Genomic DNA, 20,058 nt, shown 5'->3' with positions numbered 1-20,058 from the left:
ACCCATGGCTGCTCAGCACCAGAAGCTGCTGGTCGGCTAGCAGACCACTGCATGAGGTGTCGCTGGATGCAGTCGAGAGGGCAGGGCAATTGAAACCCAGTTTTAAAATTAAACACAGAAATTCATGCCAGTCCACACTGTGTCTTAAAGTCCTTCCCAAGCATACAGTCACCATTAAGTCCCACCAATACATCCACCCTGCCCGCCTTCAGGCCACCAGAGGACCAGACATCCTTGATCCTGTGCTGTTTGCACACAAGCCGTTTATTGTCTGGGTGTAACCTCTGGTTGTAGCAAAGCAGTTGTGAACCTGATCAGTGCTCGTGCATATTGTTCAAGGGACAACTAAGGCAGCAATCCTATGAATGCTTCCTAGTAATTCCCTAGGGGAGGAGAGCTGGTCATGTGGTAAAGTAAAGCATGCCGTTGAGTCGGTGTCAACTCCTGGTGACCACAGAGCCATGAGGTTTTATTTAGGAACGTAAGAACATAAGAACAGCCCTGCTGGATCAGGCCCAAGGCCCATCTAGTCCAGCATCCTGTTTCTCACAGTGGCCCAGCAGATGCTGCTGGAATCCTACAGGCAGGAGTCGAAGGCATGCCCTCCCTTCTGCTGTGACTCCCCTGCAACTGGTACTCAGAGGCATCCTGCCTCTGAGGCTGGAGATGGCCTATAGCCCTTCGACTAGTAGCCATTGATAGACCTCTCCTCCATAAAGTTATCCAAACCCCTCTTAAAGCCATCCAGGTTGTTGGCTGTCACCACATCTTGGGGCGGAGAATTCCACAAGTGGATTATGCGTTGTGTGAAAAAGTACTTCTGTTTGTTGGTCCTAAATTTCCTGGCAATCAATTTCAGGGGATGACCCCTGGTTCTAGTGTTATGGGAGAGGGAGAAGCATTTCTCTCTATCCACTTCCTCCACACCATGCATGATTTTATAGACCTCTATGATGTCTCGCCACAGTCGTCCCATTGCCATCTCCCACGCAGTATGAGATGATGCCTTTCAGCATATTCTTATATCACTGCTGTCCAATATAGGTGTTCCCCATAGTCTGGGGAACATACCAGCAGGGATTCCAACCGGCAACCTCTGGTTTGCTGGTCAAGTCATTTCCCTGCTGCGCCATTAGGTGGCTTGCAGCCAGCATAAACTGACCTCTTTGCTGAGCAGGGCCTGCCTTGGTTTGCCTGTGGATGGGTGACCAGTACATGTGAGCGCTGTAAGACATTTCCCACTAGGGGATTGGTGCCATAGCTCAGTAAAAGAGCATATGCATGCCCACAGAAGGTCCCAGTTTCCCACTCTGGAAGCATCTCTAAGTAGGGTTGGGAGAGACTCCTGCCTGAAGCCTTGGCGAGCTGCTGCCTGTTAGTGCAGGCAATACTGAGCTAGATGGACCAATAGTCTGACTCAGTATATGGCAGCTCCCAAGGTTCCTTTGTTCTCTCTGAGCACAGCAAGACTTACTTCTGAGTAAGCATCTTTAAGAGCATCCTGAAGGGGAGCCTCTACATCCTTGAGAAATCAGCCCATAAATCTGCATGCATTATGTCTAACCCAGACTTCAAAACACAGTTGAAGAAAGGAAAAAGCAAATTAGGTCACATGCGACCAAAAAAATGCCAATTATTTTTATATATAGCAGCTGCTTGCTCCGGAAAGACACGGTAATTCTACACCCGCAGTTGTCAAGATATTTGCCGAAAACTCCTGCTTTGCATCAAATGCCATATGAAAGTGACATGCCTTCAATATTAATGAGGCCGATGAAGCATGGCGAGGCTAAGCTGGCGTCTTATATGATAAGAAACTCTGTGGCAAAACAAGACATTCTTTAACATGCACACAATGTAACTGTTTCCAATATTGCTGCCTACAATATTTTGGAAAAGCGCTTGAAAAAATACATAAGCCGAGGAAAAGGCTAAAGAACGCCAAATGTAAAGCACTGCCAATTATCATGAAAAAAGGGAGGTGCAAATTAAAGGTTTGGCTAGAAGTATCCATACGTCCTGCATCTTCTCCAGCAGTGTGGGGGCTCATTCCAGCCTCACGTGGGCTGGTCAGTTGACCTCCAGAGGCTGGCAATTTGATGCCCCTGCCCTAGAGAGTCGCTGCCAATCAGGACAGACAATACAGAGCTAGATTGACCAATAGCCTGACTTGGTCTAAGACCAGTCCATATATTCATATGGAGAGTACATGATGTCTTTCATGATGCACACCAGTTAAGTAGTAACGTAAGTGGGCTCTAAGGTAAGAAAGGTAGCCAAAAAAAACCCCAAACAACCAACCACACAATGAAGAGATTTTAATTATACAAACAAAGCACAGCAAGACTAACTCTTATTAAATCCAGCAAAGCACAAGCTCAGAAGCACTACATTTTTAAGAACCACAGTTCTGTTGGAGAGACCATCCAGGGGGTGGGCAGGAAGGGGTGCAGTGCAAGGGGAAAGGCAGGCATTTTCTTGCCCTACCCAAAGTTTCCACATGCATCTTGACAAAGCTGGGAAGAAAAATGCATTGTGGGTAACGATGAGCCCTTCCATTCACTGACCATGTTGGCTGGTGACCAACAGACCTTGGAGGACCTGTGGTTTCTAACTGCCCCCTTTTCATACACCTTAAAGCCTAGTGCGGACCACTATGATCCAACAATCTTGGATCCATTTCTAATTATAGCAAGTATTTTTTAAAAAACATATTTGCATTTCTATTCCACCCTTCTTCGAAAGAGCTCAGAGCAGTGAGGATTTCCATTTTATCCTCACCGTAATTCTGTGAGGCAGGATTAAAAGATAACGACTAGCCCAAAGTCACCCAGTAAAGTCCGCATGTATGCAAGGATCTGAACTCGAGACTCTCTGGTTCAGTTCCAACACTCTAACCATTACTCAACACTGTCTTGAGCCAAGCTGTTGAATGGCAGGAGTAAACCAAGCCAACTTTGTGCTGTTGTTAATCGCCATTTATTTTATTGTTTTTAATTTATTGTTAAATTTATATACCGCCTTTCATTAAAACAATCCCAAGGGGGTTTACAACAGAATCTAAAAACAAGATTGTAAAAACAACACAATTAAAATATTAAGCTAAAAATATAAAACACGAGCATAAAATGATGCCATTCGGGCATCATAAAATAAAGGAGTCTCAAAACCATTTCTTGATACATACATTGCTCATTGTGGCAAAGTCAGAAAAGCCTTTATAGCAGAGGAACTGGCCACCGGAGCAGATCTGCACAGGATGTGGTCTGTCCATTGTTCACGAGCGCACATCACCCCAATGCTTCAAACTTCTGGTATTCGTTTCGTTGCAGTAACATGACTGTTCTGTAGTAAAGGATGCTGCATTATCTTAACAGCCCACATTTACTATAAACTGGCAGGTGCTCAGAATCCACATGGCCACAGTCCCACTACCACAGCGACTCCCCCAACTGGCCGGCTGGGCAGATCAGGGCAACCTAAGAGAAACGTTAGTGAGCCCCAGGAGAGCTAGTGAGGTGTCAGGTCAGAGGGTCGGACTAAGAATGGGGAGAGCAGAGTCTTTCAGCCACCAAGCAATCTGCCCAGCCAGCAAAGACTAGGAGATCATCTGCAGGGGAGGTAAGCTTTTCAAGGCTCCCTCCCCTCGCTCCTTCAAGCCCTTTCTCACAGACCGTGAGGAAGGGCTCGCTGTGTGCCTTCCAAGATGGCACCAGGGCTCAACAGGGCTCCGTTTCCCTTAAGAGAGCTCCCTCAGGCAGTTCTCCCTCAATGCTTACAAACCAGAAGGCATTTGGGTAAAATCTTACAAGATGGCGCTTGTCAAAAGACAAGTTTCAGCAGCTTTCAGTTGAGCCTCGTTCTCCACACTGGCCACTTCCCTTCCAAGGTCCTTGACGTCCCAGCCTTTGGGAAACTCATCTGACACAGCAAGCTGGAATGAATCCTCCAACCAAATCAAAACATAAGAATTGCCATATTGGATCGGAATGAATAGCTACCAAAGCCAGAACTTGACAGAGACACCTGGGAAGGTCACAAATGAAGCACAACAGACAGCCATATCTGGTTTCCCCCCCCCCAACATCTGGAAAGGGGCTATAGCTCAGTGGTAAAGCATCAGAGAAGATCACTGGTTCAATCCCTGGCAACATCTCCAAGTAGGGCTGGGAAAGACCCCCCTCTGAAACCCCAAAGAACTGCTGCCAGTCAGTGTAGACAATACCAAGAGATATGGACAAAGGGATTGACTTGGCATAAGGCAGCTTCCTAGGTTCGCCACAATGACATGAACCAAGAGCATTGACAGATCATTCCTTTAAAATGGATTAGACAGAGTTCAAAGACATCTGTGCTACTTGCCCCCACAAATTCCTGCAGCAATGAGTTCCATAAGTTCACTTATGATTTAAGCTTACATACACCAATTCTCAGAATCAGAAATCCTATAGAGCAAAAAAAAGTTTTAAAAAGAAGCAGAGCAAAACAAGAAAACAAACCAAGCCAGCAATCCGGTATATCATATTCTGCCAATCAAGCCAATTGCCTAATACTCAAAACATTGTAGTGATGTAAAGATCATGGAAATGAATGGAGCTTAAATTGGTACAGCAGCCACCATCTGAAGCAGCTTTTCAATTGAGAGAACATACTTCACCAAGTTCAATAAATCTCGGGACCAACCAAGCTCTATCCAGCTGAAAGACTATAGTGAATTAGCCTCCAAGCTGCTCTCAGAAAAGGTCATCAAGTTGGATCTATTCCCAGCTGAACTCCCTAGCACATTTCTCACCAGTTTCAGCAGAACTGTATTGGACACCGCAAGTAGCAGGCAGAAGCATAGAAAGCAGTCACCAGGAAGTTTCTGGGATTTTGACAGGGGTGAAATCTGATCTGAATGGGCCCTTACAAGTGATTTCAATATTGCAATTAAAGTAGTATTTAAGTTGTGCAGTGGAGGGGGGGAGGTGTTATCCGATTATTTGGGCAGTGCATCAAATCAGACCAGGAGATGGATCCAATTCGATGCAAGGCTTTATCAGCCAATTTTGCATCATGTTGGATCGGTTAAATTTGGTCGAATCTGATCTGATGCCACATTGTCCAATAGATGCTGCACCACATCAGACTGAATCAGACCTCATCAGGAGTGCAGTAGCTTTGACACATTTAGTCAAAACCCTTAGCAAAGTTTCTTTGGATTTAGGAGACTGACACTTGACAAGGTTACCAGATTTTGTGACCAACATTGTGGAGGGGGGAAGGCAAAGGGGCTTCTCCTTATCCACTTTGCAAGTTAGTTACTTAGAAAAGAAACAGGTCTCCCTAAACAACTAAAGATTTTATTAAATAACCTTATATGGTGCAGCAGGGAAATGACTTGACTAGCAAGCCAGAGGTTGCTGGTTTGAATCCCCGCTGGTATGTTTCCCAGACGATGGGAAACACCTATATCGGACAGCAGTGATATAGGAAGATGCTGAAAGGCATCATCTCTTACTGTGCGGGAGGAGGCAATGGTAAATTACTCTACCAAAGACAACCACAGGGCTCTGTGGTCACCAGGAGTCAACAACATATGTGGTGGCACCTGGGATTTGTCAAATGCCACTCTATAGGCCTAACACATTTTGGCAAATTGCTTTCTCATAGGGCACAAAGAACATTTCTTCCAATAACATGGATGCCCATATACTAAGGGTTTTCTGGCAATTTAAGAGAACGCCTTCTTCATTATGAGCATTATTGCCTATTGAGATCACCTGTGGAGGTCGGTGTGCAATTACCACCAGCTTGTCTGGTGGCTACTCAGGGACAGGCCTTCTCGTTTGCTGCCCCAAGGTTTTGGAACGCACTCCCTGTTGAAATAAGAGCCTCCCCATCTCTGACAACTTTTTAAAATGCAGTTAAAACACATTTATTCATCCTGGCTTTCAATTAGACTCACAAATTTAACATTGTTTTAAAATTTTAGATAGTTTTTTTTGTTTTGAGTTGTGTTGGTTTATTGTGAACCATCCAGAAATGGGAGTTTGGGGCGGTATAGAAATATGTTAAATAAATAAGCCTGCAGTTCCCGGGAGGCATGCAGACCTCTATAAAAAACTAACACTTGTCAAGTTATCTCTGGATTCACAAGAAAAGGTGTGGACTTCCATCTTCCCAGCAACCCTCAGGCTATCTGATCTGCACTCCATTCAGAAAGAGATCCTTTGTAGCCACACTGGATCTGCAATTTCTAAAGAGAAGGAGAAACTTTTTCTGTGAAGGAGGCAAAGCAAAAAAAACACAGAAAACCATCACATTCCTTCAAGTGCGGGCAGTGAGCCAGGAAAGTCCAGAGGAGAAAAAGGGAGGGACAGGAAGGCCAGTGTCAACATTAAAATGCATTTGGTCGCAAAGAGCAATGCTGCTGAGTAACTGTCAGCATTTAAAGGGTGCCATTCCGGCTCGGAATCTGGCATTTCCCCCAGCTCAGGCCAAGGAAGATGTTCAAGAACTTCCCACGCTCCCTGACACTCACACAGCTTCTCTAGGGTTAGGGACTGAAAGAACCCTGAAAGTTGCAGCCCTGCTGCAAACCAGATCCGTGCCTTTTGATTTGAACATCGCCGTTTGTGATCCCGGGCTGCTCGACTTTGGCCCTCCAGCAGTTTTTGGACTACAGTTCCCAGGATCCCCAGTCACACTGGCCAGGAGTCAGGGATGGTAGGAGCTGGAGGCCAACATCTGCAAGAGGAGCGAAGTTGAGCAGCCCTGGCTGTAAACCAACTGCATCCATGGTGAAAGCTGCTACGGAGCAAGAGTCTCCTTGCATGCAATGGCAACACGTATCAGAGTCCCAAATTAAGACTACTCGGCAAATGTCTAGGTAATATACATGCCAGGTAATCAAAACACTCGACACTTAGTGAGGCTCTTCTCCCAAGCAGCCAAGACTGGGCTAGGGCAGCTAAACTTGGCCCTGTCTGCCCATGGGAACTGCCCAAACCAAAGGGATCCCTGCAGTGCCTGAGTGGCAAACCCAGCTAAGAAGCCGGGCTCTGAAATGAGCACCCCCTTAACTCTGTTTACCTGACCATGTGTCAGTGCCGGCTTCTTTCACCCAGTGCTGAAGCACTAACCATTGCTGGGTAGATCCCCACCACGCACCACGCACTCATGCAGCGCGCTGTGAGGTTTCCGGGGGCCAGGAGGCCGCGTCCCAACCCTCGCACCTCCGTGCTGCCCATGGCAGCCATGGACCGTCTGGGCACATGATCCCTGCACCCAGATTTCCCCCCCAGCCCGGGATCATCGGTGGGGAAGACCAACTTCTGCTGCCTTCCTCGCTGCCCACCTTCCAGCCCTCTCATGGGATGGTAAGAAAGGGCTCCGTATCTTGTTGCAGTCTTGCAAGAATCCAGATTCTAGCCCTATTCACACATTACGTCCAAAGCATGTACACAGCGCACAGTATACACACGTACAGTTGTGCGAGAGTTCAGTTGAAAGCAGGCACACCAGGACACTTCATCTCTGTATCCTGCATTTGCAGGTGCTTGTACCCAGGCTGACTTTTAAAATGAACACAAGTACAGTGATTCACCCAAGCACATGTACAGACACTGGAATGCACCAACAAAGTGACTAGGGCTACTGCAACTATTATGAACTCCATTGGGGGGGGGGCTGAGCCTTAGAGGGAGTAACCCACATCAGCGGGGATTCTGGGACTAATGTAGATTGTACAGTCAGCAAAGCTGTTTAAGGATAAAGCTGCCACACCCAAACTTTTTTAAGAAACAAGGGCGGAGTCTGAACTGGCTGACCACTCAGGAAAGCAGTCCAGGGGCCATGAAATACAATTCAATGGAGAAACCCATTGCTGCTATACTCCAAGTCAGGGGTGCTCAACTTCAGCCCTCCTGCAGATGTTGGCCTTCAACTCCCATAATCCTGGACTACCGGCCACTGAGGCTGGGGATTATGGGTGCTGTAGTTCAAAAACAGTGGGAGGGCCGAGCAGCCCGGCACCAAATTTAAAAGGCAAATTCAGTGTTGGGACCTGTTAGGAAACTGAATCGAAAATAAACTGCTGGTGTCCTTTAGAGCAAGGGTTCCCCGCCTGTGGATCTCAAGATGTTGCTGAACTACAACTCCCATCATCCCCAGCCACAATGAGCTGTAGCTGGGGATGATAGGAGCTGCATTCTGTCATTAGCTGGAGGACTACAGATTGGGAACCTCAGCTTTAAAGCAGGGTTAATGGCACAGCAGGGACTTGACTATCAAGCCAAAGATCGCTGGTTTGAATCCCCGCTGGTATGTATCCCAGACTAAGGGAAACACCTATATCAGGCAGCAGTGATCTAGGAAGATGCTGAAAGGCATCATCTCATACTGCGTGGGAGATGGCAATGGTCAACCCCTCCTGGATTGTACCAAAAAAACCCAAAAAAAATCCACAGGGCTCTGTGGTAGTCAGAAGTCGACACTGACTTGACAGCATACTTTACCTTACCTTTATTCAACTTCAGTCTTCCTGCAAATGCTGGCCTACAACTTCAATCATCCCTGACTATTGGCCACTGGGGATGCTGGGAGTTGTAGTCCAAAAACAGCTAGAAGGTTGCAGTTGAGTAGCCCTGCTTTAGAGGAGAGCTAAACTAGGCATTTTAAAACCACACGGTTGCCCCAAACACGTCCTTGCCTTGTTCAGTGGGACTAAGCGGGGTCTTCAAGCAGTTTTCTCTCTGTCCGCCTTGCCTCCAGTATCTGAGTCAGAGTGGGCAAGAACCACTTAAAAGCAGCGGAGCCCTACGAGGTATGGTGAGGGTGTGTGGGTTTCACTCCCCTCCTCTGCATGTTCCTTTTGATATAAAATTAGGCCCTACCCTCAGATACTGGAGGCGAGGCAGACAAAGAGAAAACTGCTTAAAGCAGTCAAGCAGAGCTCCCTTTAACAAGGATTCCCAGATGTTGTGGACTACAAGTCCCATAATCCCCAAGCAAAAGCCATTGCAGCTGGGGATTCTGGGAGTTGTAGTCAACAGCATCTGGGAATCCCTGTTAGAGGGAACACTGCAGCCAAGCATGGCAGGGACAGGGGTTGGTGGGTTTCACTCCCTTCCCACACATGCCCCTTTTGGTATATAAGGAAAATAGGTACCAGCCTTGCTTTATATAGCCTTGCTGGTAGGACACGCACATAACAAAACACACATTTAGCATCAACATCTAGTTTGGCCCTGTGCCTAGGACAGAGTTGCCCCGTCCCACAATTTTTGCCTCCAAAACCAGAAAGGGGGGGGGAGAAATGTTGGGAAATTTGGAGAAGAAGAAAAAACTCCTTATGAAATTTTCTCTTAGAACAATACATGAATTGTTTTACAGGACATGGTTTAAAACTACTATTATCACTTCCGGCCCACTGCTCTTTCAAAATGCTGTGTAATAACTATGTAATACGATGATGTTTTATGCAAGACAGTGAAAGAAACTGGATGTTTAACTCTCAAATTCCAGATGCATTTTGGCCCTGCAGGGCATGCTGGCAGCAGGGATGTACACGAACCGGTTTGAGGGTCCGGCGGTTCAGCCAGTTTGAAGGGGGAGGGATAGCTTTGAAGGACCAGGAAGGGTGCTCTTACACACACACATACCTGTTGTGTTTCCTCTGCCTGTGCTGTGTCTACAAATGGCCCTGTTGGAAGTGCTCAGTGCGCATGCACACACACACACCGAGCACTTCCGGTCCGACGTATACCTGAGCGGCAAGGAGGGATGCTGCCACTCTGCAGGACAGTTTTTAGATGCAGCACTGGCATGGGAAACGCAATGGGTGGGAAAGCACCCTCCCCGGTTCTTAAAGCTATCCCCCACACCCTTTGAACCAGTGGGTGCCAGTTCCATGAACACCACTAGCTGGTAGGAATTCATACCCCCGTTAGCAGTGGGGCTCATAAAGATGTCAACATCTGAAAGCGACACACACACACACACACACACACACACACACACACTAAACAAAGTTGTTCTAGTAAGAACTAATCTGTCTACTTTCCTTTTACTATCCCTACAACTGTACTAAATTTATTTCAGATCAGTTAAGTGGTTCACAAGTTAGCCCACTTGTGCCTCAAAACTTTATGTGTCCACCCCCTTGAATTGGGGTGGATGCCATCATCACAGACTACGCTGTTGAGGCGTCCCTACAACTGTAACCCAATTGGTTCATATTGGTCCAGGCACTGCAAAATTGATGGGGGGCGGGGGGAAGACACATGGACAGACATACACACAGAATGCCGGGTGATCTCATAAGACTACTGAAGAGTAGGTTAAAAATGAGCAGAATTTAGAATTTGCATTATCCAGTTAACAGCCTTTCAGATCAACTAGACTAGTAGGCCACACCAAAAGTTTCATCATTATCCTTTTCCTTTGATTTGGGGTTTTTTTGTTTTTGTTTTGTTTTTTAAAGAGAGAGGGTTCAGACATCACACCAAACCATAGATTGGCGTCTATCATAGGGGCTATTCTCACAATTGCAGAAAATCAGGCTAGCCTCCACTAGCCCAATTTACTGCGATCGTGAGAACCACCGGGCTCGGCTGCAAGCCTGGTGGTTCTAGAGCGGGAAACCCGCTAAAGAACAACCCCCACCCTAAAACCAGGTTTGTGGACCGAGTGCTCCGCAAACCTGGTTTTGAAGACCGTGAGTAGCCGCAGAACAGCGTGGCTCCGCGCCTACTCATGAGGAACCCCCCGCCCACGAGGAGAGGCGAAAAGCCACCTCCCGGCTCCAGGGGTCTCGCCAGCATGCCCTGCGCGCTCTTGCAAGGCATGCTGGAGCTTGCAGGCAGCTCCGTCACGGAGTCGGCAATAGTGTGGGTGGCCGATCTGGCCACCCAAGGCTCCAGCCATGCGCGTGTGTGGGGAGAGCGGGCTTAGCCCACTCTCTGCGCTCACCGCCGCAAACCAGGTCTCACTGATTGTGAGACCCAGCTCTGTGGGTATGAAACCTATCAGAAACCATCATTCCAAACCCTGGTTTGGTGGCCAGCCACAAATCATTAAGGCTCTCCACACGAGCAGTGTGGAGAGCCTGCAGAGGAGTTGCAGGCACACGAGCAGGCCGATCACCCTGGGTGGCTGCCCATGTAATTACTGGTTCCAAGATGGAGCCAGTTGGGGCAGGGGGGATCAGGGGCCTCCTGGCCCCCAGAAGTACCAGAAAAATGGGGTTAGCGGAGTTTGCCATTGCAGCACACAACCTGCTGAAACCAGGCTGGGCTCCCTTAGCCCGGTTTCAGCAGGTTGTGAGAACAGCCTCATGGTTTGTCAAATGGTGCTGGTTCATGGAAGAGAGATGGTCTTGCGGTAGCAAACATGACATGTCTCCTTTGCTAACCAGGGCCCGCCTTGGTTGCATATGAAAGGGAGACTAGAAGTGTAAGCACTGTAAGCATCCCTCAGGGGATGGAGCTGCTCTGGGAAGAGCAGAAGGTTCCAAGTTCCCTCCCCAGCTTCTCCAAAATAGGGCTGAGAGAGATTCCTGCCTGCAACCTTGGAGAAGCCGCTGCCAGTCTGTGTAGACAATACTGTGCGAGATGGACCTCTGACTTAGGGGCTATTCTTACAATCACAAAAATTGGGCTAGGAAAATCCTAGCCCAATTTTTGTGATTGTCAGAACCACCGGGCTCGCAGCTGAGCCTGGTGGTTCTGGAGCGGCTAACCCGCTCCTGTAGCCCGCCCCTTAGCCCGGGTTTGCGGAGCGAGTGCTTCGCAAACCCGGGCTATCTGCTCTTGAGTAGCCGCGGTATGGCTCCGCATCGTGGCTACTTGTGAGTAGACCCCCGGCCGGGAGGCTTAAAAGCAGCCTCCCGGCTCGGGGGTCTCCCGCGCAGCCCCCATGCTCCCCAGCCTTTGCCGGCTCCGTCTTGGAGCCGGCCATCATGTGGGCAGCCGATCCGGCCGCCCAGGGCTCCCTGCCCACTCATGAGACCCGGTCCTTAGTATATGTCAGCTTCCTATGTTCCTAGACCTCACAACAAACCATGGTTTAGTTTTACACCTGAACAAACTGTGGTTTTACATCGGAACCTTGTTTTCTGTCTAACCATGGTTTTACCTCTGCACAAACCATGGGGCACCTGCACATGGTCAGAAGGGGGTGGTTTGAGGCTGGGAAGAGTCCTTACCCCATATTGGACAGACAAGCTGAGCCTCTGTTGGGCTCTGAAACCCCTGCTCCCAGATGTACACCACAGCAGCAAGCTCAGACCAGAGAAGGCCTGCAAGAATCGGGAGAACCTTCTTACAATACACTACACAAACCAGGAGGCAAGAAACTCCATGATGTCAGTAGCCATGCTCTGATTGACCATGAGGGGGAAGGAAGCAGGATGAGACATATTCATGTCATTTCATGCAAGTGATCATAGAAAGAACTGTGCAGAGCGGCACATTCACAGATCACAGCCCCTCCGGCCACAGCACTCTCTAAAACACATGGCAGATGGGACCCGTAAACTGCATGGAAAGCAGGCACACAATCCGCAAACCCAGATACTGGGGCCCCTGCTCTGCACTAAGTTGGGTTAAGACCCAGGGTTAGAAGTAGGCAGTGTTCTCTTTAATTTTTTTCCATCTGTGTGCAGAATGAGTTTTGTTCTGGGCGGGAGTATCAAGGCAGTGTGTGCACACATGCATTCAGAATGGGGCCTTCCGCATTCAACCTGAGTGGGATCTAAAATTAACTGAGGGGACATAAATAAACTTGTGAGAGCAGGCATGTGTGCACACCTTAGAGGGAAGTAGAGTTACCCGGATTTGGACAATCAGGGCATTGGGGTTTTGCCCTGGTCCACATGAACATGTGAGCCTCGGTTAGAAGCAGAAACGCCAGATTTAGATGCTTGTGTGAAAGAGGCTCTTTGTTTGGTTTTACCTCTAAACAAAAAATCAACAAAATATGGTTCGGTTTTACATCTGAACCATCTCCGAAACAGAATATTAGGGCAAGGACAAAAATAAAAGGAAAAAAGCAGGCAGGGGGAGGGGAAGAGAAAGATGAACGATTTAATAAAACAAAATTAAGTGGGTGCCTTGTATAAGTTAAGATTAAAAGGAGATTCCAGCTCTGAAAAGGTTGAAGATAAATGCTTAAACACAAACAATGAAGCTTTTGACTTCTAGAATGGATCGCCAGATTCACTGCTGCCGACTGGAACCAAATGGCAACTGTTCTGCTACAAATGTGGAAAATGCAATACTTTAGATAATGTTGCTCATAAAAGTAACTAGAGCAAATGTTATTATCCAGCAAACAGAGTGGTTTGCTTGATAACGTTCGTCTTAGTTACTTTATACGCATGTTTTTATAATCAGTAGTATGTCATCCTGCCTGAGCCATCCTAGCAGGCAGAGTCTGGGACTCAAGAATGCTATCTTGCCTCTGTTAATCACTCCAAACTGACTTTTGTTTGATTTCTCCTGATTTGGTTCATGCCCCTTTGCACCACCCCACAACCATATACATATATATGAAGTAAAGTGTGCCGTCGAGTCAGTGTCGACTCCTGGCAACCACAGAGCCCTGTGGTTATCTTTGGTAGCACACAGGAGGGGTTGACCATTGCCATCTCCCGCGCAGTTTGAGATGATGCCTTTCAGCATCTTCCTAGATCACTGCTGCCCAATATAGGTGTTCCCCATAGTCTGGGAAACATACCAGCGGGGATTCAAACTGGCAATCTCTGGTTTGCTAGTCAAGTCATTTCCCACTGTGCCATTAGGTGGCCATAAGGTAACACAAATGAGCTGGGGGGGACCTCCCCCCTCCTCAGCTATTAGTTAAGAAACAATTGACCCAATTAACCCACTCATTATACCAGCACTACAACAGCCAGGTTTTCGTAAAGATACAATAAGATAAGGTGAGATAAGCAGCTGCATATACAGTAACGAAAAGGCTACAAGGTCACAATTGTTGCCCATGCAAATTATGAACATAGGAACCTGCCTTATACTGAGTCAGACCACTGGTCCATCTATCCCAGGATTGCCTACACAGACTGGCAGCAGCTACTCCAAGGAGTATCTCTCAGCTCTGTCTTGGAGATGCCAGGGACGGAACTTGGAACCTTCTGCGAGCAAGCAGGTAGATGCTCTTTCCAGAGCGGCCTCATCCCCTGAGAGGAATCTCTTACAGAGCTCACATGTAGACTCCTATTCAAATACTAACCTATTCAAATACAAAAAGGGCGGGACCTACTAAGCAAATGGAACAATTCATGCTTGCTACCATCTGTGGTCGCCAGTAGTCGACACCGACTCGATGGCACAACTTTATGTTACTTACCACAAGGTCAGCCACCTAATGGCATAGCAGGGAAGTAACTTGCCTATGGAGCAAGAGGCTGCCAGTTCAAATCCCAACACCTATATCAGGCAGCAGTGATATAGGAAGATGCTGAAAGGCATCATCTCACACTGCACGGGAGATGGCCGTGGTAAACCCCTCCTGTATTCTACCAAAGACAACCACAGGGCTCTGTGGGCACCAAGAGTCAACACCACTGGACAGCACAGCCTTTCCTTTTTTACCACAAGGCCAGCTCTCCTCTTTGTTGTAATGCTAAAACAGAGATGGGGGGAAATGTGCCCCTTTGCCTAGAGCTCTCACCCTTGTCAATCAGACATAGAAATGGGCTCAGGGACAGGCCTTCTCCATTGCTGCCCCGAGGCTTTGGAACACACTTCCTGCTGAAATAAGAGCCTCCCCATCTCCTACAACCCTTAAAAGGGCAGTCAAGACACTTTTGCTCACCCAGGCTTTTAATTAGATACTATTCTCACGATCAACAAAAATTGGGCTAGGAGAGCCTAGCTCGATTTTTGCTGGCGAGCTCGGTGGTTTACGAGAGGGTAACCCGCTCAAGTAGCCCTCCCTAAAGCCCAGGTTGGCGGAGCGAGCACTCTGTAAACCTGGGCTTTCTGATTGTGAGTAGCCGCACTGCAGCTACACGCCACAGCTACTCATGAGGAGACCCCCGGAGGGGAGACTCCGAGGGTCTCGTCAGCATGCCAATCGCCTCCGCTCCCCCCAGCCCCGTCACGGAGCTGACAATTGTGTGCATGGCCGATACGGCCGCCCAGGGCTCCTGCAGCGATTGTCTCCGAGGAGAGCAGGCTTAGCCCACTCTCCCCGCAGTATCGGCAAAAGCGGGTCTCACTGATCGTGAGACCCGCCTCACGGTTTTAACTGTGTTTTAACTGTGCTTTAATAGTTTTAACTTTTAAATTCTAATTGTTGAAATGTTTTAATCTTTTTATTGGTTGTGTTTATTCTCTTGTCATGTGGGGTATACTTTATGGATGGTCCCAAGTTGCAGGCATGTGATGTCTGGCTGTGATGAGTCAAGGGAGAGAGGGCACCCCTTGGAGTAGTCTCTCCTCCGGGCACGTGGACCTGCTCTCCTCCCTTTAAAGATGCTGGGGATATGTTGAGAATCACTCTTCAAATAACGATTCATGCACATCCCTACTTCCCAGGGTCCAGAAGACTCTGGAGGTAGAGCTACAGCTATAACCATTGCTTGTCTACTCAGGCATCCCATCCCATAGTTAGCACAAGCCACAGTTTGCCACCCTGCTTCAAACTAGGCCCATTCACATGCTATGTTCAACACTCATTCAGCAAGTGCAGTGTACACAGGTACAGAAATACAGTTCCTAATTGTGCCATGCATCTGAAGGGCCTGTATCCAGGTCCACTTTTAAAACCAACACAGGCACAGCCATTCCCACAAACACGGGTATAAGTGTACAGACATCTGTACACTCATAGAGCATTGTTTCTGAATCAGGCTACTGTGGTTCAGGATTCTGGTCTGCTGTGATACCCAAGCGTTAAGCCCCTTATTGCCGTCTCCACTGCAGTGTGCATCAATTTCGGCCTGCCTGCAGATATTGGACTAAGGGCTGCTCAACTTCAGCCCTCCTGCAGATGTTGGCCTACAACTCCCATAATCCCTGGTTATTGGCCATTGTGGCTGGGGATTATGGGAGTTGCAGTCCAAAAACAGCTGGGCCGGGGGGGGGCCTAAATTGAGCAGGCCTGGAAACTCTCATAATCCCCGATTGGGGGTTGATGGGAGATGTAGTCAAAAAGCAGCTGGCAGGCCAAAGTTGTGCATCCCTGCCTTTAAGCTTGCATATGGCTGGATTTGCACTTGGCCCTGTCAAACTCTGGCTTCGGAGAGTGGCAGTTTTCTACAACTTCTTAATCACTGGTACAAGTTGCAGTGGGGAATGGCAGAAGTAGAGCTGTTACAACTCTCTACAGCTCTCTGTTGAAAAGCAGAATATAAATATTTGTCGTATTCTACATATTTATTTTATTTATATTATATTTTGGTTTGTTTAGAATTATCCTACAGTCATAGTGATATTACATTTTTTAGGGGTTGCACCATTGCCAGATCTACCACCTAATGGCACAGCCTGGAAGTAGCTTGCCGGTTCGAATCCCCACTGTTATGTTTCGCAACCTATATCGGGCAGCAGCAATACAGGAAGGTGCTGAAAGGCATCATCTCATACTGTGAGGGAGATGGCAATGGTAAACCCCTCCTGTATTCTACCAAAACAAAACCACAAGGCTCTGTGGTCACCAGGAGGAGTTGACACTGACTGGACCACAACTTTACTTTACCATTCCAGAAGAACAATGCAGTCCCATCAGCTCATTAGAACTGCAAATTGTGTGCTAAAATGGTAACAGAGAGTAGGCAAAGGACAGCCAGGTCACATCTTGAATGCAGACGCTATTTTCACATCCTGGAAGTAGCCACACTGAAATCATTTGCTCATGTGCAACATCTGTTTTACTGGCATGTGCTTTTAAAAAAAATGAACAGGAAAAAGTCAATCAAGCCCCCTTTCTCTCCCCCCCCTTCTGCCTCCTGACGATGCATAAGAGTGCCTTCATATGGTCGGCATTTACTTTCACCAACGTATCCATAAGTTATAGACATAATAAAAAGGATCTCTGTCTCTTTTGGTATGGGTCTCTTTATGCCAAGCTGTCTGGGAAGCCTGCAAACCCAAGTCCACATTTTCTCAAAAAGTTAATGATTTATTCAAATTTCTTTAAAAACCCTCCTTCACAGATCTAGTTTCATTCCATAGAAAAGTTCCATTCTCCCACCCCCACACCTTAATCCAGGTGCAAATGAAACAGGCAACACCTCCCGGGTCTAGTACATCCTGCCTCTGCTGAAACAGGCTCTCTTGTCCCAAAATAAACAATCTTGGAGGTGCTACAGGCCACTCTGCCTTTGCTACAAAAGAAACTAAAATGCGGTTACCCTTCTAGACCTTGAAATTCAGAGCATTTTTTGCTTTCCCGCCTAAACAGACCACAAGTGAACCATGGAGGTACAGCAGCTGGATGCCTTCAGACTGTGGGAAAGTGCCCTGGAGAAGCCATTAAGAACCAAACAAACGAACTGAGTCACCAGCATCATTTCTGCCTTTATTCTTTAGGGAACTGGGGGGGGGGGAGTGGCGGGCAGTGGGAGGGGGAGATGCCCAGGGGGCTCCAGCTTATCCTCCCCACATCTCTGATCCCCAGAGGAGACCCCAAGTCTTTGCTCAATGGAGGAAGCTGGGGGGGGGAGGGGAGGGGAAGGGAAGGAGGGGGCTAGGTTAAGGCGTCTCCATCCGGTACTCAGCTACTACGGCTGCTGCTTGAACAGAGGATGTTTGGAAAGGGTCCCAGGAATGCCATCCTGATGAACAGACTTCCTACTATATACATCAGTGTGCCCTAAGTGAGATGTGGATATGATGTATACAGTCCTACATACCTACAGCGTATTTTCCCTTCCCCTAATCTGGGGAGGGGGAATGTTGCTTAAAGATAATTTCCCAACTGGCAGTGGAAACCACACTCATGGTCTGTTTCTTATCAGTCTCAACACCAGTTTTATGTCTTGCAATTTCAACTGTTTAGTACCCCCCCACACACACAGGGCTTAAAAAAAATAAATTAAAACTTCCTTGTATAAATACCAGGAAGGACAAATTAATCTGGAGGCATGAGGGTGGGGGCGGGACAATGAGATTTTCCAACACATCCGTCTTCAGTTGTTGAGTCAGGACCTACAAGGGAGCTGTGCAACTAGCCTAATAATACAGGCCTTGACAGTTGTCTTTGGACCTAGGGGCCAGCTAATGGGCACCACCTTGACAAAATCATCAGATTTAATTATAATTATCACACAATGTAGAGAGTAAATGAGCTCCTCTTTATCTCCTTTACAAGCAACATCCTTCGAACAGCAAGAGGGCTGCCTGGGACACAACGATGTTATTAAATAACTCTACCTCTGAATGTCCTAGTCTAGGCATCACAATTAACTTTCTAGGCACCATGGCTCCCTGGCACCTGGGATTGCCAGGGAGCAATGGGGTCCCCAGTGCCTGGGATAGGTTGCATGCTCTAAGGGCTTTTCATGAATGATCCTGTCATAATCCTTACAACAGCCTTGTAAGGTAGATAAACATTATGTTGTGAGCCGCCCTGAGCAGTACTGGAGAGCAAGGTATAAATATTTTAAATAAATAAACCATCCCAAGATTGCAAATAGGAACTCAAGAGGGAGCAGCTTGGGCCACTGGTCAGCTGATGCCAGAGGGATGATTCAAACTAGGGGCTTCTTCCCCATTCAAACGTCTGGTTGTTTCTTTTGTTGGTTTTGTCCCCCCTCCCCCAGCAGAGCTGAGAGACAAATAAGCAGGAGAAAGCAAAAAGGAAAGAGGCAGATCCATGCAGCTAAAGCTTTAAAAATAAAAATTAAAAAATCGGGTTCAGGATGAGGCCAAGCACGGCGGACTCTCCAGGCCTGGCACACCCTCCTCTATCAAGTCGCTGCTCAATCGCAAAAACTCGCGGGCGGGGCGGGGGCTCTTGTGATCGACAGGCTTTCCCCACAACGCAGCCTATTAAGCATAATAAAGCCTAACGCAAAAGTTTGCCGCCTCGCTCGTCGGCAACCACCAGCCGGACGCACACTCGCGCTCAAAATCACACCTTGCCGAAGAGCCGGGGAGGCCAGCCTCGCCTTCTGCCTCCACTCCCGCTCCGGGCCAGCTCTATTTTTAGCAAGAGGGCTCCTCCACCACACATCCCTTTCTGTCTCCGCGACTCCGAGCCCCTGCCCGGCTCTCTACACAGGAGAGGAGAACCTCCAAGGTGCGCGCGCCCCAGCCCCGTCTCGTGTGAACGTGCCCCCAGACAAACGTTCCCCGACCCTTCCTTCCACAGGCGCTCGCTTCGGAATGAATGGAGGCGGAAGGGGCCCGAAAATGCCTCCAGCTCCCAGATTCCGGAGCGCTCGGGGGTGGCTGGCTGGGTAGCGGGGCCGCCCGCATCTCTCGGTAGGAAGCAACAAGCGGCGGCGGATCTCTGCGCCTCGCGAAAACCCCTTTCATCATTCTAAGCCCGGCGATCCCCGTTATTAGCCCAGGCGCTCGGCAGGCAGACACATGGGCTGCACGCCCTAGCCAGCTCCGGCAACACGCATCCACCCCGCAATCGCAAGCCAGCACCCCGCCGAGCTCCAAAGCTAGGCATTCAATGCATTTTCTTTTAAAGCCACGCACCGAAGGTCTGCCCACCGCTACGGCCATGCTGCTGCTGCTGCTGCTGGTGGAGGCTGCGAGCACAACGAGGCTCCTCGGTCGCTCGCCTGCCTCGCCCGACGCCGCCGCCGCCGCCACTCCTCCGCGTCGCCTCCTTCACATGAAGCGCAGCATCTGCCTCGGCCTGCGCGCACGATTTTAAGAGGCAACATGGCCACCCGGCTGGGAGCGACCATTCGCTCGGGCGGGGGGGTGCAGGGGGTCGTCCTGCCGCAGGGACCAGCCCCTCGCCATGCCCGCAGCTCCTGCCAGAGGCATGGCATCGCCACGGCACGCACTGCGTCGTGCAGCGGAGCGCCAGGCAGGGACCCGGCCACGGAGACCAAGGGCCATTCCGAGGACGCCGGTGCCCTCCCCTCCT

The 20,058-nt window shown here is 48.7% G+C and overlaps 1 protein-coding gene across 4 annotated transcripts in view; it reads right to left on the bottom strand.

Annotated features, from left to right (window-relative positions):
* The window catches only part of SEPTIN11 (septin 11), a 135,663-nt gene extending 115,841 nt beyond the window's left edge, over positions 1 to 19,822 (bottom strand). For 2 of the 4 annotated variants that reach the window (XM_053257948.1, XM_053257947.1), the window contains exon 1: positions 19,659 to 19,816. In XM_053257948.1, the coding sequence (XP_053113923.1) occupies positions 19,659 to 19,685 (27 nt within the window). In that variant the 5' untranslated portion in view covers positions 19,686 to 19,816. Of the gene's footprint in view, positions 1 to 19,658 lie in introns of all 4 variants that reach the window. The other 2 variants (XM_053257949.1, XM_053257950.1) reach the window with 2 other exon arrangements.
* Positions 19,823 to 20,058: the final 236 nt, after the last annotated feature.

The sequence above is a fragment of the Hemicordylus capensis genome, chromosome 5 (genome assembly GCF_027244095.1).
Source record: "Hemicordylus capensis ecotype Gifberg chromosome 5, rHemCap1.1.pri, whole genome shotgun sequence".
Classification (NCBI taxonomy): Eukaryota; Metazoa; Chordata; class Lepidosauria; order Squamata; family Cordylidae; genus Hemicordylus; species Hemicordylus capensis.
The sequence above is the reverse complement of the archived record's forward strand: the minus strand, read 5'-3'. Positions and strand labels throughout refer to the sequence as shown.